The sequence below is a fragment of the Gouania willdenowi genome, chromosome 15, assembly GCF_900634775.1.
Source record: "Gouania willdenowi chromosome 15, fGouWil2.1, whole genome shotgun sequence".
Lineage (NCBI taxonomy): Eukaryota > Metazoa > Chordata > Actinopteri > Blenniiformes > Gobiesocidae > Gouania > Gouania willdenowi.
Window position 1 is genome coordinate 28,453,082 of NC_041058.1, and position 18,680 is coordinate 28,471,761.

Here is an 18,680-nt window from a genome sequence, read left to right on the forward strand (position 1 = left end):
CAATATAGTGTATTTAATACAATAAGATAGCCCAAACCAAAAGTGACAGCAAAGTGATAAATAAAACATTACCTTTCTCAGTGCGGAGCCTCTTAAAGGAGTCTGTTTTTGAAAGGCCGGGATCTGAAATGACCTTGGAGCCCAGTTTCACTGTAAGGTTAATTGACTGGTAGCCCTGTGGTAACTTGCGGTCATACAGGAGTGTCAACAGCTGGGCCAGGGTCATCTCAGGTGGGAGGGGCTGGCCTGAAGGGGAAAGCCAGAAAGACGTTCAATGACATTTTATCAAGATATATAGAAAGATTTTACATATTTGTCTTACAAAGCTGTCTCCAATAGACTGTGTGCTGTACCTGGAAGCAGCTTGTGATAAAGGTGGAAGACAGGTACGCTGATGGTTTTAGATGATGGATCCACACCAGATGAAGCTGTCAACTTGTCGCTCAAAACGCGACCCCTTCTGGATGGTGGGCGAGGAGGAGTTGACAAGGCTCGTTTTGACTGGGACTTCAAACCTAAAGACAAAAAAAAAAAATTACTCTTGTTGGTCTTCAACTAATTATAGCATAGTCCTATTTACTGAGCTTGTATGACTTATTCAATAAGCATACATTTTTAAACACAGCCAACAAATTCAAGTAACGTAAATAGTAGGACTGTAGTCAACCAAGGCAATGGTTGATTGACCAAGACTATGGCACAGGTAGCGATTAGTCGACCAAAAAAAAAAAAACTGAGAATGGAGAAAAAAACAAAAATGAATGAGCAGGTGCAGAGGAGGACGAGGAGAAAAAAAATTTTGTTTTGGCTTTTTGTGGTGCCGATTTGCTTTTAAACAGACCATTTATGATATGAACTTTCAAGCTTTGACCAGAACCGGACAAAGCAAAACTGAAACCTACAGGTCCGACAGACATTAGGTATCAATATCAGAACCTGACCTGAAACTGACAATTAACATAATCCACGTATCAATTATAAAAACAATCCATGTTCTTGTGCAGAAAAACCATTGATTTAACAGTGGATGCTTGTTTCAAGACCATCTTAATTTTTTCCCTCTCTGCTCTGAGGACGGCGCACTGCGCAGTGACAGATGAAGCGCAACACTTTTTTTTTGCAGCGCAGCACGCACGCACTTACACAGAGCTGTTGCTGGACATAGAATCATGTTTACGCATTAAATACATGATATTGATATTTAATCCTTATCACCTATATAAGTGCATTGCATTTTTTTTTACGGTATTGAAATTGATACCATTGCTGGTCAACCAATGAAAATCTTGATTTACCACGACGGCATTGATCAATTAGTCGACTAAACGACCAAAGTTGGCAGCCATCGTAAATAGTGACACTTTGTAAATTTCAGGTTAAAATTTGTTTTAATGTGCATGTCAATACATTTAAAACTACATTAGTTTATCTCAAAGCAAGGCTGATAAAGGTGTGATTATTTTGTTCCTAAAACCATTTCTGGTTTGAAGTACTGTTTTTGCTTTGTGAGGGTGTTGTACCGAGCTGGGGGAGGCTACGATGGGGGGCTCAATCTCCATTCATGGAGAGCCACCGTTCTGCATGTTTTAAAACACTTAAATAAGTAATATGCAATCTCCCAGTCTGCTTTATAACAAGTATTATTTTGTTATATGATCCTTGTAACCACAAAGAGTATGAAAGAATTTGCCCGCAGTTGTAAATAAAAATGTTCTTAGTCTGCTCTGCCTTAACGAAGGTTAAAAAATGTTAAATAAATCAAGCTGGGGATAGTATCACAGCCAACATGGAAAAATAAGCTTGCTAAAGCTTTTATTAGATTGTTTATCTACTCTTACTCCCAAACAACAAAGAATAAGATGGCTTAAGTACCCGAGGCCACAACAACACTGTAGTTGTCCTGGAAGCCACTGTCTGCTTTCATCTTCTCCTTCTCCTCATGATTCTTCTTTTCTTTGTCCTCCTTTTGCTCACTGATCAGTTTAGCTGTGATGCTTGGTGTGTCTGTGCAAATGAACAAAGGAGAGCCATATGGTAAATAAAACCTTAATGCAATATAATGCCAAAAATATTTAAGACAGCAAGTAAAAACTTTTGAAGCTACCCACACACTACACACTTGAAGCGCACACACTTAAATCCATGAATATAGAATACAGTGTATCTGGCGAAATATCAGCTGTTCAAGGTCGCAAGAAGTGAGCCACTAATCATGTACATGGCTAGCTAAAAGCAAAGGGGCACTACAGTATTGAAGCACACAGGATAAGCTGCGTACCCCTGTCCTTCATACCAGAGACCTTTGTGAACTACGAACAGCACATCAAAGAAAACATGAAGGTGTTATCTGGCACATGCTTTTATAATTTGGGCTGAGTTATTCATCAATAATGGTAAATTTCTTACGGACCATTCATATGCTAAAGCATGGTCATAAGAATAACAAATAAGTTAGCAATATTCTGAACAATTTGCTTTTTCATTTGTTATGGTAAAATGTTAACTGGAAACAAAACTATTGGATATTTTCTGAAATTATCAATCATAAAAGCCTATGTTAATCTGCTATTGGATGAGGAACAATATTGCTGTATAACTAGAACGGCCATATTTGTTTTACTAAACTATGTTAGTACATCCAAGGAAGACAGAGATCGTATCAGTAAAATTCTAGTAAGTAGTTTGCGTATCACTCCCAAATACAAATACACTTTCCTGGTTACAATTGAAAGCATTTACATTGAATTACAGAAAAAGGTGCAACTGTGTCATAAGAAGCTTCAAAAACACATTAAATTCATCTTGCAAGCAAACCTCCAAATAAAAAACAAATAAAGGAAATTACCTGGCCGAGTCTGGGCCAGATCTAGGGTTGGGTATCATTTTAAAGCCCGTAAAAATGATCAGACACTTGAAAACTACACACCCTGCTATTGCCTTAAAGACAGATTTTCATTTTACAGACACTTTCCAAGTTCTGGATTTCAATGAAGAGTGAATATCCAACTCATTGGGGGGGGTCCTGCCTGCCTACAGATCTCGCTGGTCTCTGTAGATCCTCTCCCTCTGGAGTCCCCCGTGCATCTCGTCCTCCAGAAGTGCCAAATAAGCTGTGCGTCTTTACGCATTGTGTGCGGGTTCCTTTTTATAACAGCTACAGGTGTTGCAGCCAATTGATCAGCAGTTTGCGCAATGATCATGTAATTTTAATTACAATTATTATTATTAATATAAAACTGCATTTGTGTGTGTGTGTGTGTGTGTCTGGCTACGGTTTCAGCTTGGACCGCGGAACGCAAGGGAGATATGAACTAATCACCGGTAAAAATCCCAGTAAAACTCCAGAAAACAATCACCATGAATAAATATTATCTCCCTGGTAAAGATAGTAGCTCTAACAACAGGTAAAATGATAAACTGGTGATATTACAGCCTGTGAATGCAGTATGAAGACGCATTTACTCGGTGAAGCCTGTTCCGTTTACCGAGGTCCGTGTGTGTTTAATAAGTCCGTGTGAAAGGCCGCATGTCTATGCCTCTGTCCATCCACTCTTTTCATTATATCCATGTTTTTTAAGGCTTTTATTACATAGCGTTGGCTGTCGTCCGGGCCGCCGCCATCTTGGTTTATGTTGTCACCAACGCAAGTTACACATGCGCAGAATGAGTCAAATAACTGTAAAGAGGTCTTATATTAGTCTATTATCTTTTTAAAGTGGTGTTTTTTTGGTGGCTTTATACTCCAGTTACATTTATGTATATAATATGTTCTCTACAATATAAACAGGTTCACAATATAATTATTTTTTATAGTTTGTTTCCACTGTATCCAGAATAATAATAATAATTCTGAACAAGAACTGCTGATTGTTTTGTCACATGATTGTTCCAGGGTTTGAGTTTGTTTTATTTAGTTTCACATCTACCTGTAGCTCTATGTTTTTTAGACTGATGACAACTTGTTTGTAGTTTTATTTCAGAAACTTTCACTTTTACAGTTACAGCTGGAAACCTTTGTTAATTGAATATTCTAGATGCATTACAGCAACCAAATTAAACGATATCAACTAAGTCAATTAATAAAAATGGCCTGTATAAAGGCTTTTTCAAACTAAAAAATGATCTTGTGAAACTCTGTGACCTGTTGACCTGCACAACTCAAAGAATCAGAATCAAGAATCATTATTTCTTGGCAGAAATTCTTTTAAACACTTGCTGTACAGTCAGCTGACATAAAAATCTTGTTTTCAAATATGTAGAATAATTGTGAATTTATCAGTAGCAGTAGTAGTTTTAATATTTTAGTTAATTTTTTGCAGGCACCTTTTTTGTCCGTCAAATGTATTTAAAATAAACTAAAATTAAAGAGAGAATGTTATTTAACTGTTGAACCTGGTCATAATTTTATTTATTTATATATTTTTTTAAATTGAAAAAAAAAAATACGGTCTTGGTCTCGGCTTGTGTCGGTCTTGGTCTTGACTCGGTCTCAACTCCCGAAAGTCTTGGTCTCGGTGCATTCTGGTCTCAGGCAAGTCTTGGTCTTGGATAGTGAGGTTTTGAACACAACACTAGACACAAGCACCGTTACCTCATTTTTTTCTTTGATGTTTATGCACAATTTATGCATAATCAATGTAATCTGTTTTAAATGCATAGAAAGTTTTTGACATTCCACCTAGAATGTTTTATAGACTTTATATAACATACTGTACACATTTCTTGCTTTCAGAGATTCCTAAAGATAGGAATTGTTCTCTTACTGGAAAATGTTTTATTGGATGCTCTGACACATTGGATGTACTGACACTCATTGAATTGACATCCTTGACATTTATTTTATTTATCCAAGTTAGCCACACCATGTCTTGTTCTCATGCAAGTTATTTTGAAATGGTGTTCTTTAATAATAATAAAAAATAATAATATTGTTTGATGTTCATACATGTTTTTGTACTTTTTTAGCAAGAAAGATAAATTTGGGTAAAGGTTGAAGCAAAGTTAAATCATGCAAATAACCACATTGTTCCGTTTTTTTTATTTTTAGACTTCTTAATCTTAAAATGTACAAAAATTTTGCACCATTTTCTTTAATCAATCCCAGGGCATCATTTTCTTTAAAATTATTTAATAGTTGTAGAAGTTACAATTCAGTAAACACATGATGTATACTTTCATTAAAAGCAGTCGATCAGGGGGTTACTGAATGGCGGCGACGGAGTAAGACGTGTCTGATCAGGGCTCCCGAGAAGCATTTTAAGTTGTTCTAGCAAAATTCAGGTTTATTCGGCTTCGTTTTGGATACTGGTGATTTTGACGTCTTAAAAACACTGAAATGGCTTCAAACCTCCGAAAATATAAATAGACTGGACCAGCCGGAGGTAGGCCCAACGCAGCCTCGGACCAGAGTTCACCCAAGACCACAGGTGATGCAGCCCCTCCCTTGCCCAACAAAGCTGACACAATGGCGGACCTGAAAGCACAAATTCTTCTCGACCTTAAAGCTGATATTTCGGCCATGATAAAGAAAGAGATGAAAGAGGCCCTAGCAGAGGATTTCAACACTCTTAAAGTTGAAATACAGTCAGTGAAGACAGCTTTAATTAACACTGCTGCACTTCGTTCGGACAAAGTAAAAGTGGAAGTAAATGACATGGTTTGTCCACTTGGTCAGATGAGGTTGTCGCCTTACGAGATACAGTGGCCGAGTTGAAAGCAGAGGTAAAGGGGCTAAAGGGGAAATGTGACGAGATGGCTCCCCTGTGACGGTGGCCAAAATGCTGAAAGAGGTTTTACAGCTTGAGAAGGAGCCGCTGGTAGATTGTGCACATTGCTCATCCGGACAAAAGAAACTGGGCGAAAGACCCCGAGTGATAGTGGCAAAGCTCTATTATGATCAAGATTGTGCGGAGGTGTTTCATCGGGCTTGTACCCGTGGCGCGCTGCGCTTCATGGATGCACCGGATACAATTCTTCCCGACTACACTACTACCGTGGCCAAGGCTTGAGCAGCTTTTACGATGTGAGGAGGCTTCTTCGCGACCGAAAAGGAGTGCGCTATGGATTACTTTTCCTGACACAGCTCCACATCACAGACGGTGAAGAGGACTTGGAGTTTATTGATCCAGCTGTTGCCATGGCGTATGTGAAGGAGAAAGTTATTCCCGTGACGGAGGATGAACAATGACTTTAAGACTGTAACCCTGCTATCCATGGTCTTCTCAGGTTGTATATTGACGCATTAGTTTCTCTTTGAAGTGTGTTTACTTTTTGTTTGCATATAATCGATATCTTCATTCCACATACATCAGCCACATTCCTATTTTTGTGAGGGGGGTATTTTTGCTCAGTTGAGTAGGCTGTGTAACTTTATTATGCTCATAAATCATTATTATTATTATTATGTTACTTTAAGCTTGAGGCTGCTTGGGAGCCCAAGTGGTTAAAGCAGTATTACCCAGTACAAGCACAGTAATGTGTGGATTTTTTTTGTTCAGAATTGTTGGGTTTTTTTGGTTGTTTTTTGTCTCCTGGTTCAAACAGTAGAGGGGGTTGCTTTACCGGATCTTTGCTATTGGATTATTTCTCTTTTGTTTGCCTGCATGTGTGCAATGAATATGGTTTGTGTACATGTAACACCTAAGGTACTTGTGAAATGGCTAGCACGACAGTAATCAGGTATCCCCTTGGTTGTCCAGTCAATTTTGTAAGTTGGAATGTGAAATCTCTTAATCACACCTTAAAATATAGTAAAATACTTCTGCGGATAGTGAGAGTCTGAGCAAAAAGTGGTCTGGTCAGGTGTTCCAATCTAATTTCCACAAGATCAAGAGGTGTAGCCATTATGATTGGTAGACATGCAGTTTACTGCATCAGGTGCATGCAGATTCCGCAGGGCGCTTTGTAATAGCGGTAGGGATTCACACTCCCTGTCATTTTAGCCTCGGTCTACGCACCAAACTGGAATGATTGTGGCTTCTTTAATATTTTTTTCTCAATGATTCCAAATATGTCAACACACAGTATTCTAATTGTCGGAGATGTCAATTGTATTTTTTCAAAATCTTAATTTTTATGAGACAGTTCACATACATGTTCATTGTTTTATTGCTTTGTCACGTTATACAGATTGTAGATTTTGTAAAATACATTAACCGCTTGGCCACTGCATCAGCTGTCAGCTCTCGATCCTCATCTCCACATAGCGTTACCCTAAATTTCAACAAGGAGAATCACTATGACTATTTTTGTTCGTAAATGACTACCAACCTTTTTCAAACAATCTGTGGAGGCAAATTTCAGCATTTTGCCTTTACAGTAAAGAAAAATTACTTTGTTTCCATCATATCACCGGTTTCTGCGCTAAAAAGACAGCCCACTGTCTCCAAATCCTCTCTTTTTTTTGTCAAGGTCTTTTTATTGTTACTTTTTCAATTATACATACATATAAACAAAAACATTAACATCAATGATGTTTCAAATAAGAACAGTGAAACATCCCCCTTCCCCACCCCATAGCTCCAGCTGAGCTATTCTCATGTTTTATAAACAATAACGGAAGTTCAAACATGCTGAAAAAGGGTAAATTATAGAAAGTATATAAAATATACAAAAAAAATATATGCATATGTACACAATACATACATACCCACATATATGCATACATAAACTAAAAACGAATTGAAAAAAAATAATGAGTGAACAACAAAATAAGTAACTTACCCAAAAAGTGGTGGGATCATCAGCTCTAATTTACAGTATGATAGATTCCATTTTCTCTATGTAAGTGAGAAAAGGTCGCCAGATAGTATAAAATTTCTGGGCACTGCCCCTTGTGGTGTATCGTATTTTCTCATATTTCAAGAAATGAACAATATCATTTAGCCATGATTGAAAACTCGGAGGATGTTTGTCCTTCCATTTAAACAATATCAGTTGGCGTGCCAAAAGAGAACCAAAAGCAACCATAGTTTTGGCCCGACGACTGAGATGCAAGTCATGTGGTATGACCCCAAATATTGCCGCTATGGGAGTGGGTTTTAATGACGTTTTTATGACATCTGTAAATGTTGAAAATATCAGTTTCCAAAACCCATCCAGTTTTGGGCAGGACCAAAACATGTGTGTAAGAGTGCCTGGTGCTTGCCTACAACGGTCACACAAGGGATCAATATCAGGAAACATTTTAGATAGTTTGATTTTGGACCAGTGGAGACGATGCATAACCTTAAATTGGATCATGGCGTGTCTTAAACAAATGGAAGAAGAGTGTATATTTCCCACAGCTTCTTCCCAGATTCTCTTAGAAAGTTCTAACACCAATTCTTCCTCCCAAAAGTTTTTCAACCTGATCAAAGGTTTCAAGTCGTGAGTGTTAATTCAAGAATAAACAAGTCCAATCGAGCCTTTAGAAGATGGGTTCAGTTTTAAAATCAAGTCTAGGAGAGAGCTGGTCAGTGTGGATGGAAAAGAGGAGATAAATGTTGATACAAAATTACGAATCTGAAGATATCTGAAGAAATGTGACCTTGGAATATTGAATTTTGATGTCCATTGATCAAAAGATGCAAAAGTGTCGTTAATAAACACATTTCCAATTGTAGTGGCTCCTCCTTTAACCCAGACATCGAACACTTTGTCCATAATTGATGGTTTGAAGAGATGATTTCTTGTTATAGGGGCGTGGATTAAATTATCTTTTAACGAAAAAACTCTTCGAAATTGCGTCCATATCTTAAGAGTGTTTAATTATTGGATTTGAAGAATATTCAAATATACGTTTAAGTAAAGAAAGATTTGTATTAAGCAATGCATCTTAAGAGGTAGAATGACAGGACAAATGTTCCTATTGAAGCCATTTAGGGGTTGAATCAGAGTTTTGGGATCCTTTCCAGTAGAGTATATTTCGTATATTGGCAGCCCAGTGGTATTGTTGAAAGTTCGGGAGGGAACAAATCCTCTCTTTTGATTGGCCAATCACACACACAGGGGAGCGGGGAGGGGAGGAACCATTTTTATGAGCATAAATCAGTTTTGATACAGACGTCACGCAAAATGTGTTGCAAAACTCAAGCAGCGCAGATTCACACGAGAAAAGTAGTTTAATCATCTGTAGCTGTAGATTCGAGAAGTTGTAACCGGAGAGGTGTGTTGTAAATTATGATCTACGCAAGTAAATAAGAAACATGTGAATAAATGCTGGATTACAAGTTTGCAGCTGTAACTCTATGTGGAAATATCAGTCTACATTTTTTTTCATAATTTGTGACATTAAATTTATTTCACGTGTGTGGATTTTTTTTTACACAAGCTCACAACGCATTCTAGAAGCGCTGACACCACATTTTACAAGCTCTCACATTTTGCAACATATCTACCTTCATAGACATCTTGGCAGCTGAGAATGGCTTGGCAATAAGTGACATGCAGAGTGGCAAGTCTCCGAGGCCAGATAGCTTTTCAGTTGATTTTTTAAAGAAATTTTCCGATTTGCTTTCTCCAATATTGCTGTCAGTCTTCATGGAATCTTTGACTATGTTACTACTTCCATTGTCCATGTGTCAGGCTGTTTTTACTTTGCTACTCAAAAAGGATAAAAATCCCCTAAATTGCAACTCTTACCGACCAGTGTCACTTTTTAACATGCTAAAGTATTAGCAAAGGTACTGGCAAAGCACCTTGAGAGGGTTATTCCCACTATTGTTTCACCTGACCAGACGGGGTTTGTGAAAAATCGACAATCCTTTTTTTTTTAACATAAGGTGAATATTTTGTATTCTCCCACTCCACCTGGTCATAAAGATGAGGTGATAATTTCCCTAGATGCCGAAAAAGCTTTTGACCGGGTGGAGTGGGACTACCTTTTCAAACCCTTAGAAATGTTTAAATTTGGTTCTAAATTTCTGTCATGGATGAGGCTGCTTTATGCTTCTCCATTGGCGGCTATCCTTACCAACAATAATACATCATCCTATTTTCAGTTACAATGAGACACAAGGCAGGGGTGTCCGCTCTCTCCACTTCTATTTGTGGTTGTGATTGAACCATTGGCTATAACCATGAGGCAAAGTATAGACATTAAAGGAATAATATGTACAGTATGGGTTCAGAGCATAAAGTTTTGCTTTATGATGATGACACTCTTGTTTATTTCCAATCCTTTGTCTAGCATCCCTGCTATAGCATCTAGATTCGCTTGGTAAATTCGGGAAAATATCTGGCTATAAAGTCAATCTCCAGAAAAGTGAGATGATGCCCAAAACATCACTGGAAGGAAATTTTTCAAAAACAGTCCCCTTTAAAAGCAATTCTAAAATACTTAAGATACCTTGGTATCTGGGTAACAAGTAGTTATAAAGACTTACACAAGGCTAATTATCTACCGCCGTTGTCAAATATTAAACAAGACATAGCCCGTTGGGATTTGTTGCCTCTCTCCATGGGGGGAAGAATTAATTCGGTTAAAATCAATATTTTGCCTAAATTTCTTTACTTGTTACAAAGTCTACCCATTAATCTTTCAAAATCTAAATAGCCAGATTTCTTATTTGATATGGAATAAAAAAGTATCCAAGAATGGGCAAGAGATACTACAGCTACCTTGCATTTTGGGTGGTATGTGGCTCCCTAACTTTATGTGCTATTAATGGGCAGCAAACATTGGCTCAGTGTTGCACTGGCTAAGAAATGACGTTGCAGTACCTAGCTGGGTAATTTTGGAGAAAGGCTCGATCATATCTGCCTCTCCTGCCGCACTGCTTTGTTCTGAATTATCGTTCCCAAACTGTCCATCTCATCATATTCTTCCGAACCAGTTGTAGTTCACAGTTACATTTTGTAATCAGTGGAGGCGGTCTTTGAAGTCGACCAAGTTATTTTTCACAGCACCCATTTCAAAGAACCATATGTTTACTCCGTCGGTGACTGATGAGGCCTTTAACATCTGGGATGGGAATGGAATACATTCTTTGCACAATGTATATATAGACAGTCCTTTCAGTTCCTTTGAACAGTTGGTGGAAAAATTCAATATTCCTAAGTCGCATTTTTTTTTTTTTTAGATATTTACAACTGAGAAACTTTGTTAGGGCGAGCCTGGAAGAACTTAAGCGGAAATGGGAAACCGATCTGAATAAAACCATAACTCAGTTTGGCAAAAGGTCATACAGAACATTCATTCTTCTTCGATCTCACTTACACATGCTGTGGTTCAGTTTAAAATGGTATACCGTCTGCACTTGTTCAAGGGCAAGTTGTCTAAGTTCAAGCTGGACCTGGATCCTTCATGTGACCGCAGCAACCAAACTCCTGCTACGCTTATGTACACACTTTGGACCTGTCCGCAACTTTTTGGATATTGGCAATCCGTCTTTGAGGCTTTTTCCAGCATTAGTAGGAAAGCGGTACACCCCTGTCCTTTGACTGCTTTATTCGGGGTGGTCTCTGTAGATGCTCCCTTGAGTAGGCATCAAATCGGCATGATTACTTTTTGCTCATTGTTGTCTCGAAGGCTAATATTGTATAAATGGAACGTCCTCCAACATATGGTCATTGGGTGAAAGAAGTTATGGGTCATATGCATTTGGATGCATTTCGTTTAGTTTTGTTTGTGTTTTTCTTGTTTAACATTGTGAAAAATAAAAGACTTTGATTAAAAAAAAAAAAAAAAAAAAGCTGTCGATCAATAACAGCAGTGGCATGAATAAAGACTTTCTTTTTAGCCAAAAAACAAAACTGTATTTTACCCAGCAAAACCAATGACCCTCTGGTCATTCTGGCCTACATGGGACACTGGTGTGATAGTGTGTATTAATTTGCTTATGTTGTGTAGTGTGCGTCATGCTCAACCTGAACTCTTACAAAAAATGAGACATAATGCACAACAAAGACATCAATCTGCAGTGGAACTAAACACTACAAGTGTGAAACGTACCCGAGACCCGGTCCAGGACTTCAGCCAGCGTGGTGGAGATGGGTAGATGGAGAGTGCGGTACTTGTGCCCAGCTCCATACATTGGATGCTGGATCATGTGGCTGGTGGCATTTATGCGTCCTTTGTATAACTGGGGGGTAAAGATTTGAATTAGAATTTCTTCAGCTTCAGGTCCACACATGCCTTTATTTACTTTTCAGAAATAATTCTTAATCAACCAAAGCTTTGCGTCTTTTATGTCTTATGTGGATGTCAAATTATGCATGCCTGAATAGTTGCTTGGGTTTGAATCTAATCATAGGTATCTGGATTAGAGTTTAGATTATTGGTCCAAGCCGCTGCACAAGGCAACCGCACTATTAATCTACCGGCTGCAATACGTTCAATAAAAGAATAATTTACGTCGGGTGTGCCTCGGGCTCGGGCCTACAATAGGAAACCAAACCAATCTAAGCTAAACTTTAACCTAAAGACCCTCTTTCTAACAGGATTAACCAAGGAGCCTGTTTCTTTATAACTGTTTACAGAATACCTCTCCAGCAACTTTGAGGTGCATAGCTAACCCCACTATGCTTCCTTTGAACCCAATAACGGAGCCAAGGAGACTGGCTCTAGCACTTTGAACTTTTCAGTACAAACTCTTTTTACGACTCCACACAAGAGGAAGAACCCCCGTCTTCTCCCACTTTCACAAACGGATACCTTTGGGATGCTGTAAGGTCACAGAACTTGTCCCATTGATCCCTGACCACCTGTGGTGTGTCACACAAGGACACTTCCCAGGCCTCCTCTGGGATGTGTCCCAGTGGAGAAATATTAGTAATTTTCAAAACCAAATGAGAACAAAGAAACTGTACTATGTTTGAAAAGTCACAAAAGAAAACATTATTGGAATGGTTCCCTCAGAAATTTAAATTGTAAATATTGTCTGTCCTATGCCACTCTTTTCAGGTGATTCTATCCCCAACAGAATGCTATTTTAGAAGTTTCATCATTTCAAAAGTGCTTATAATATCAGTAAACATCACAGAAGTTAGTTTAAAGTATCTACTGCAACCATATAGTAAAGAAGAGGCATAACGTGATTTTTGAGAGTAAAATTTAAGTAAAATTTATTAACCTCTTCCTGAAGTAATACTAGGCTATTTTCCAGTCGTGTTTGGTATCAAACTGTCTCATAATACATGATATTTCATGATATGTCGAAAAGATTATTTGAATATGCTGAACTCATTATTATCATCCCTCATGATTGTCATCACATATACACACACCCCAGACACACCCACACACAGCTAGCTGAGATGCTGGCAACTTTAAACCAATCAACAAAACCCATTCTTAGGAGGCGAGCCTCAAAGGTCATCTTTTAAAAGGACGAAAACCGTCCAAAACTTTAGTTTTGGGACGCTGGCCGTTTCATGCTCATCGCATTTCCCTTCCCCATCTATTCATTTATTTTAATTCATTTTTAGTTGAAACGGTTACATTTTTGGAAACAACGGCTTGCTTGGTTCGGACAAATCCAGCATAGTGAGTGCGTAACAGCCGAAAGAAGCCCGGCCCGTGACCCACTGTGGTAAGCCACGAGCCGTTCTCTAACCCAGCTGCGAAGGCCAGAACTGGATTGGCTGAAGGGGCTAATCTGTGGAAACGCAACAGAACTCAACGGTGGCACGTCCCGCTGCGTTTCTTCAACACAGCACCTGCTAGTTCTACCGGACATTATCTTCAAGGTACCTGAACGAACTCTGATCAGCAAGCTTGATCCACAATAGCTCACATACAGTACATACTTCCATAGCTACACACTTACATACACTCACAACATGTTCCACACAGTTCATTTCATTCATGTTTGTCCGTTCTCCCGTCTGTCTTCCCCTCTTTGTTTTATGAGCTCTCTTTATGATTTTATTGTTTGATTTTATGATCTTATTCAAATATGTATCCTGCATTTCTTTTTTAATATTTAGTAGACTAGCATTCTCCTAGAATAGCGATTTCACTTTTACATATAATCCTCACTTTTATTAGCCTAGAAATGCATTTTATCATGATTTAATTATCCCATTTTAATTGATATTTTGACTGTGTTAATTGATGAATTTTGAATAAAAGGTTAAACGTAATCTTTGATTCCTCTGATTCATTAAAGCTGTGTATTAAGGTGTAGATGTTGCTGTACGATCTACTTCCATGGTTTCAAATTAATGGGTTTAGTCTAACAACTAAGACATTTCTCTTGTTAAAAGGACTGGCACCCTGGCAAAATTTGAAGTAATATTAATAATCATAATTCATATTTTCATTCATGTAACCCATTGTTAATAACCTTTATCTTTCTACAGAGCTAACAAAATAAAATCAACATCATTGTTTAAAGCTGTAAGCACATGGCATTAGGAAGACATCCAGAACAAATAAGAAAGACATTATTTTGTCTGATGGAATAATTTTTCATTTTAACTGGAGAAAAGTGTATTCTGCTTCATGATGCCGTGGTGCCTTCTAGTGTTCAGTCACTTATGCAACATTCATGTTCAAAATCATCAAGTTTGGGATTTTCATTAATATTTTCAGATAACCAAGATAAGTCACACGACTTCTCAATAATGTAAAAAAAAAAAAAAAAAAAAGTGTGTGGACATCTAGTACAAGCTAATAAGGTTAACAAAATGTGTTAATGACGTGCATCAACAACAACAGAAAAAAACGAATAAGATGTACGTGCCACACTTTGCAAGACTTTTAGTAATACTGTGATTAATTCTGCATTCTCCAAAAAATACCACATTATCACTAGATGCAAAATTTCACTGGCAACTGTATTAGTGACACCAAAGCTCCTTAATTTGATTATACAATTTTATAACCAAATTACTGTTTTTATAAATGTAAAAAAACCTGTTATGGCCACCTACCCCAACAAGCCCTGGAGTTAAGTCCAGTATGGAGTCGGAACAAGTTGTCTAAAGCAATTATTTAAATCTCTTTCGCAAATGCCGAAAAAAAAGCATGTGTACAAGCAGCTATCAATGATGGAGAGAGAGAGATATTTACCGGACAGGGTGACTGGAGGAAAACCGTGACCTTCTCATCCTCCAGCATCAGCTGAAGGAATAGTCTTCGAATAAATCCTGAGATGTTACCAGAGATTGGCACGCTGCTTCGCTGAGGCGCTGACTGGAAGAGTTCACAGAGAACCTGCCCCCCCCCCCCAAAAAAAGACAAAGACAACATAATTTTTTTTTTTTTTTTTTTTTTAAATTAGTTATTAAAAAAATCTGGTATCAATACAAGTTTATTTCTATATATCTAGAGGTGTTTTGTGAAAATTTAAATCTAAAACTCAATTTCTAGTGCATTTTGCACAGTCTGATGTGAAAGCAGACCTGTGCCATGAGCCGTTGATTATTAGGGTGACAAGATATGCACTGGAGAAAGAAAGCCACTGTCGCATTTTCTAGAGCTGTTCTCTGCTGGGTGGACAGACTTCCAGTCTGTTCAACGGATGCCAGGGAACAGTGCGACCCCAAAGACTGAGGAGGTGCAGCTGCAGATCCAGCACTGAGGGACTGGTATCCTGCATTGGCCCCGGCACTTCCACTGAAGTGGCATAGTAGGAACAGTAAGGCAGTCCACAGCGAATTAACCTCTGGTCCTCCCAACCAGTCCTTCATTGTCTGACTGCTGCCCACTTCAGTGAGGAAACGCAGTACAGGAGCAGTCAGTTCAGCAGCCAAAGGTGGCCTACTGTGTAGGGAAGAGGAGGGCGGATGGTAGAAGTGATGGTGGTGTCTTTGACTGGCAGGAAGTGGTAGGTCAGCATTGGCCAGGAGGCTGACACAGAATTGTGCCAGACTGTGAACCAGCAGTGAAGGTAAGCCTGAATCCAGCAGCTGCTCAATGGCTCCTGGAGACTGGGAGGCAGCTGCCAGTGTAGTTAACTGGGACTCCGACAGATTTATAGGCAGCCTTGCATGTTTGGAGTCATCTGTAAGCCCTGCAATATTTGTGCTGGCATGTTGCTTTTTTCCATCATCAGTCATGGCGAGGCGACGATACTGGGCTTGGGATTGATTGGCACTGGGCACTGATAAAATTCCCACCCAGGACATGAGCAAGGAGAAGTAAGATGGGTGGATGTGACACATGCAACAGAGAAGGCTGTCCACAGCCTTCTTCAGAACAATGTTACACGGCAAAGACATGGTCCAATTATACAGCAGCCTAATGGGGGAAAGCAAAACAACTATTAGACAAACTTGAAAAGTAACAAGACAAATCTACACTCAACAGCTTTAAGAAAAATGCACAATGCGTCTATCACACAATGCTAATCGATGTTCATGTAAAACCAGTTATGTGTTTGTAGGTTTCTTTATAATTGTAGCTTGATGGGTAACAAGGATCCTTGGTGACACTGATCAACAGAATACAAGAACACAGCTGAGGCAAACTGTAAAATTCAATTCAATTTCAAAATGTTTAGGCATTCTTTTATTTGCTCATCTCAATCAGTTTATCTTGTGCCCCAATAAAAGGATCGATCATCTTTACCATCATATTGTGAGATTGTATGCTTTCCTAACAACATTATTGTACATAAAAAACTGATTTTGACCAAATAAACAGTGACTGACTCAAACAGCTCTCTGTTGAGCAGTGCAGGCAGGTCGTAGTCAACCGGCAGCTCATAGCTGTGCCACAAGATGGACGCCACACAATGAAGGTGAGAGGGCGAGGGCATGAGCAGGCCATATTCCCGGGATGTTGCTGAGGAAGTGCCAAGTCCACTGTATGCATTCGGAACACTGATCTTATGGGCTGCCACTTGAGAGGAGTCATGAACCCATTGAAGTAGAGCTTGGATTCTGCAGGGTAAAAAGTCAGTTTTTATTTAATAAGTGGAAGGATTAAAAAATCTTTGCATTTATATGCAACACCAGGGGAGAATAAAAAATCATCAAGGTGTTTGTAAGGATACTATTTACTACAAAATGTCTGGCCGTTCACCTTGACAGATAGTTTTTTATGTTGATGTGCTTTCAACTCAAGGTAATGGCTAAATATTTCAGTTACCTGTCTTTGGTTCCTGAGTCCTGAGTGGTCCCCAGCTGATACAGAATGTCAATGGTAGAGTCTGAGGACAGGCCATTAAGTCTTCCAAACAGCAGAGGGCTGTTTAAATCTAAAATCACAGAAACAAAATAAAATATATTAATGCTGTGAGGTTAGATATTTTAATACAACAATAACATGTGCCCCTTTTGAAGACATTCATTTTATACTATTTGTTCATTGCAAACACGTCCATGGTTCTTAGTCTGTGAGGCCGAGACATTATTAACTGGAGTGCACATAAGCGGTGTGCATGTGGAGCAAAAATAACTGAATTAAATAATGAATTTGCACACCTATAATTTGGGGATCAATAGAAGTGAACAACTTGAGTCTGCTCCTGTTTGGAAACTAATTTTAAGCTCATCTTAAGTGAGAGGCTTGTTCCATTTCATTCCTGCTGACCGCCAGAGGCGGCACTTAAAGCACCAAATGTTACATATGCGCATGTGCAGTTCGAGTATACATAACAAGATAACCTTTGACCCTTGGAAGGCCGAGAAAAGTAATAAGTTCGGTGTCAGAGGTGCATTTCCTTTTTCTTCTCGCGTGCCATGCATACCGCTGTATAGAGCTACAGTTGAAGCTAAAAGAAATAACCAACAGCGTTATCACTTGCTGGTAGCCTTGTGGCCATCTTGGTCGGAGCAGCGGCATTTTTTTTCCTTTTTTCTCTTGTTTAACGCCCCTGCTGTTTTTTGTTTTTTTTTTAGTTTGAGACCAGAAGTGGTCAAAAAATGCTCTAACCTCCCCCTGGTGGACGGTATGGTTATTGAAGCAACTTGTCTGTAAGTTTCGATGATTGGTGAGTGTGTTTAAGTTGTGATTTGTTGGGTACACTCTTCTCCCAAGGATCATTTTACCTCAGTTACGTGTAAGACAGTGGCACCAGTGTTGCATCCCGCTACCATCTTTATGTTTGTTTATGGCACAGTAGAGACCCGTAAACCCACTTTTTTAATGCATTGGATTTATAAAGTGCCTTTTTTGGTCACTCAAAGTGCTGTACATGGCATTATTCTTTCACTCCACACTTAGTGGTGGCAAGCTACTATTGTAGCCACAGCTGTCCTGGGGCAGACTGACGAAAGTGAGGCGGTCATGGTCCACCATTGGCTCCTTTAGCCACCACCAACACACACCACATTAATGGGTGAAGTGTCTTGCTGCAGTACACAATGAAGAATACGTAAGGGGGATCCACACAAGGTTCCTGCTGCTTAACAGAAGGTTTTCCTTGCCGCCATGATGAATTCATGTTGGGTGTGGGATACATATGTATGTGTATATACGTATATATGCATATGTGTGTATCCATAAAATGAAGAGTCCGTCCTTAATACTGCTCTACTGTAAAGTGTCTTGAGATACCGTTATGATTTGGCGCTATACAAATACAAGATTGATGGAAGTGCCTCAGATCTCTTCAAAACTTCAAGTTGGATCCCCACACTGATGAGCACCAGAAAGATTACGTTTTTTCAAGCATTTTTAAAAAAAAAAAAAAAACTTCTTAAAACCCATGCAGCTGTTTTTTGATATAACAAAAATACTTTAAGTAGCTCAAGAATCAAACAGAATGCAAAATGTGACCTTGTTTCTTTCTTTGCTTGTCAAAATACTT

General features: G+C 38.8%; 1 protein-coding gene across 9 annotated transcripts in view; it reads right to left on the minus strand.

Annotated features, from left to right (window-relative positions):
- The window catches only part of birc6 (baculoviral IAP repeat containing 6), a 179,581-nt gene that overhangs the window by 75,502 nt on the left and 85,399 nt on the right, over positions 1 to 18,680 (minus strand). For 8 of the 9 annotated variants that reach the window (XM_028467678.1, XM_028467674.1, XM_028467673.1 and 5 more), the window contains exons 52-59: positions 17,018 to 17,126; positions 16,579 to 16,809; positions 15,328 to 16,165; positions 14,996 to 15,139; positions 11,933 to 12,062; positions 1,873 to 2,004; positions 354 to 515; positions 73 to 246 (exon numbers count right to left, since the gene is read on the minus strand). In XM_028467678.1, the coding sequence (XP_028323479.1) occupies positions 73 to 246; positions 354 to 515; positions 1,873 to 2,004; positions 11,933 to 12,062; positions 14,996 to 15,139; positions 15,328 to 16,165; positions 16,579 to 16,809; positions 17,018 to 17,126 (1,920 nt within the window). The remainder of the gene's footprint in view (positions 1 to 72; positions 247 to 353; positions 516 to 1,872; positions 2,005 to 11,932; positions 12,063 to 14,995; positions 15,140 to 15,327; positions 16,166 to 16,578; positions 16,810 to 17,017; positions 17,127 to 18,680) is intronic. The other variant, XM_028467677.1, reaches the window with a different exon arrangement.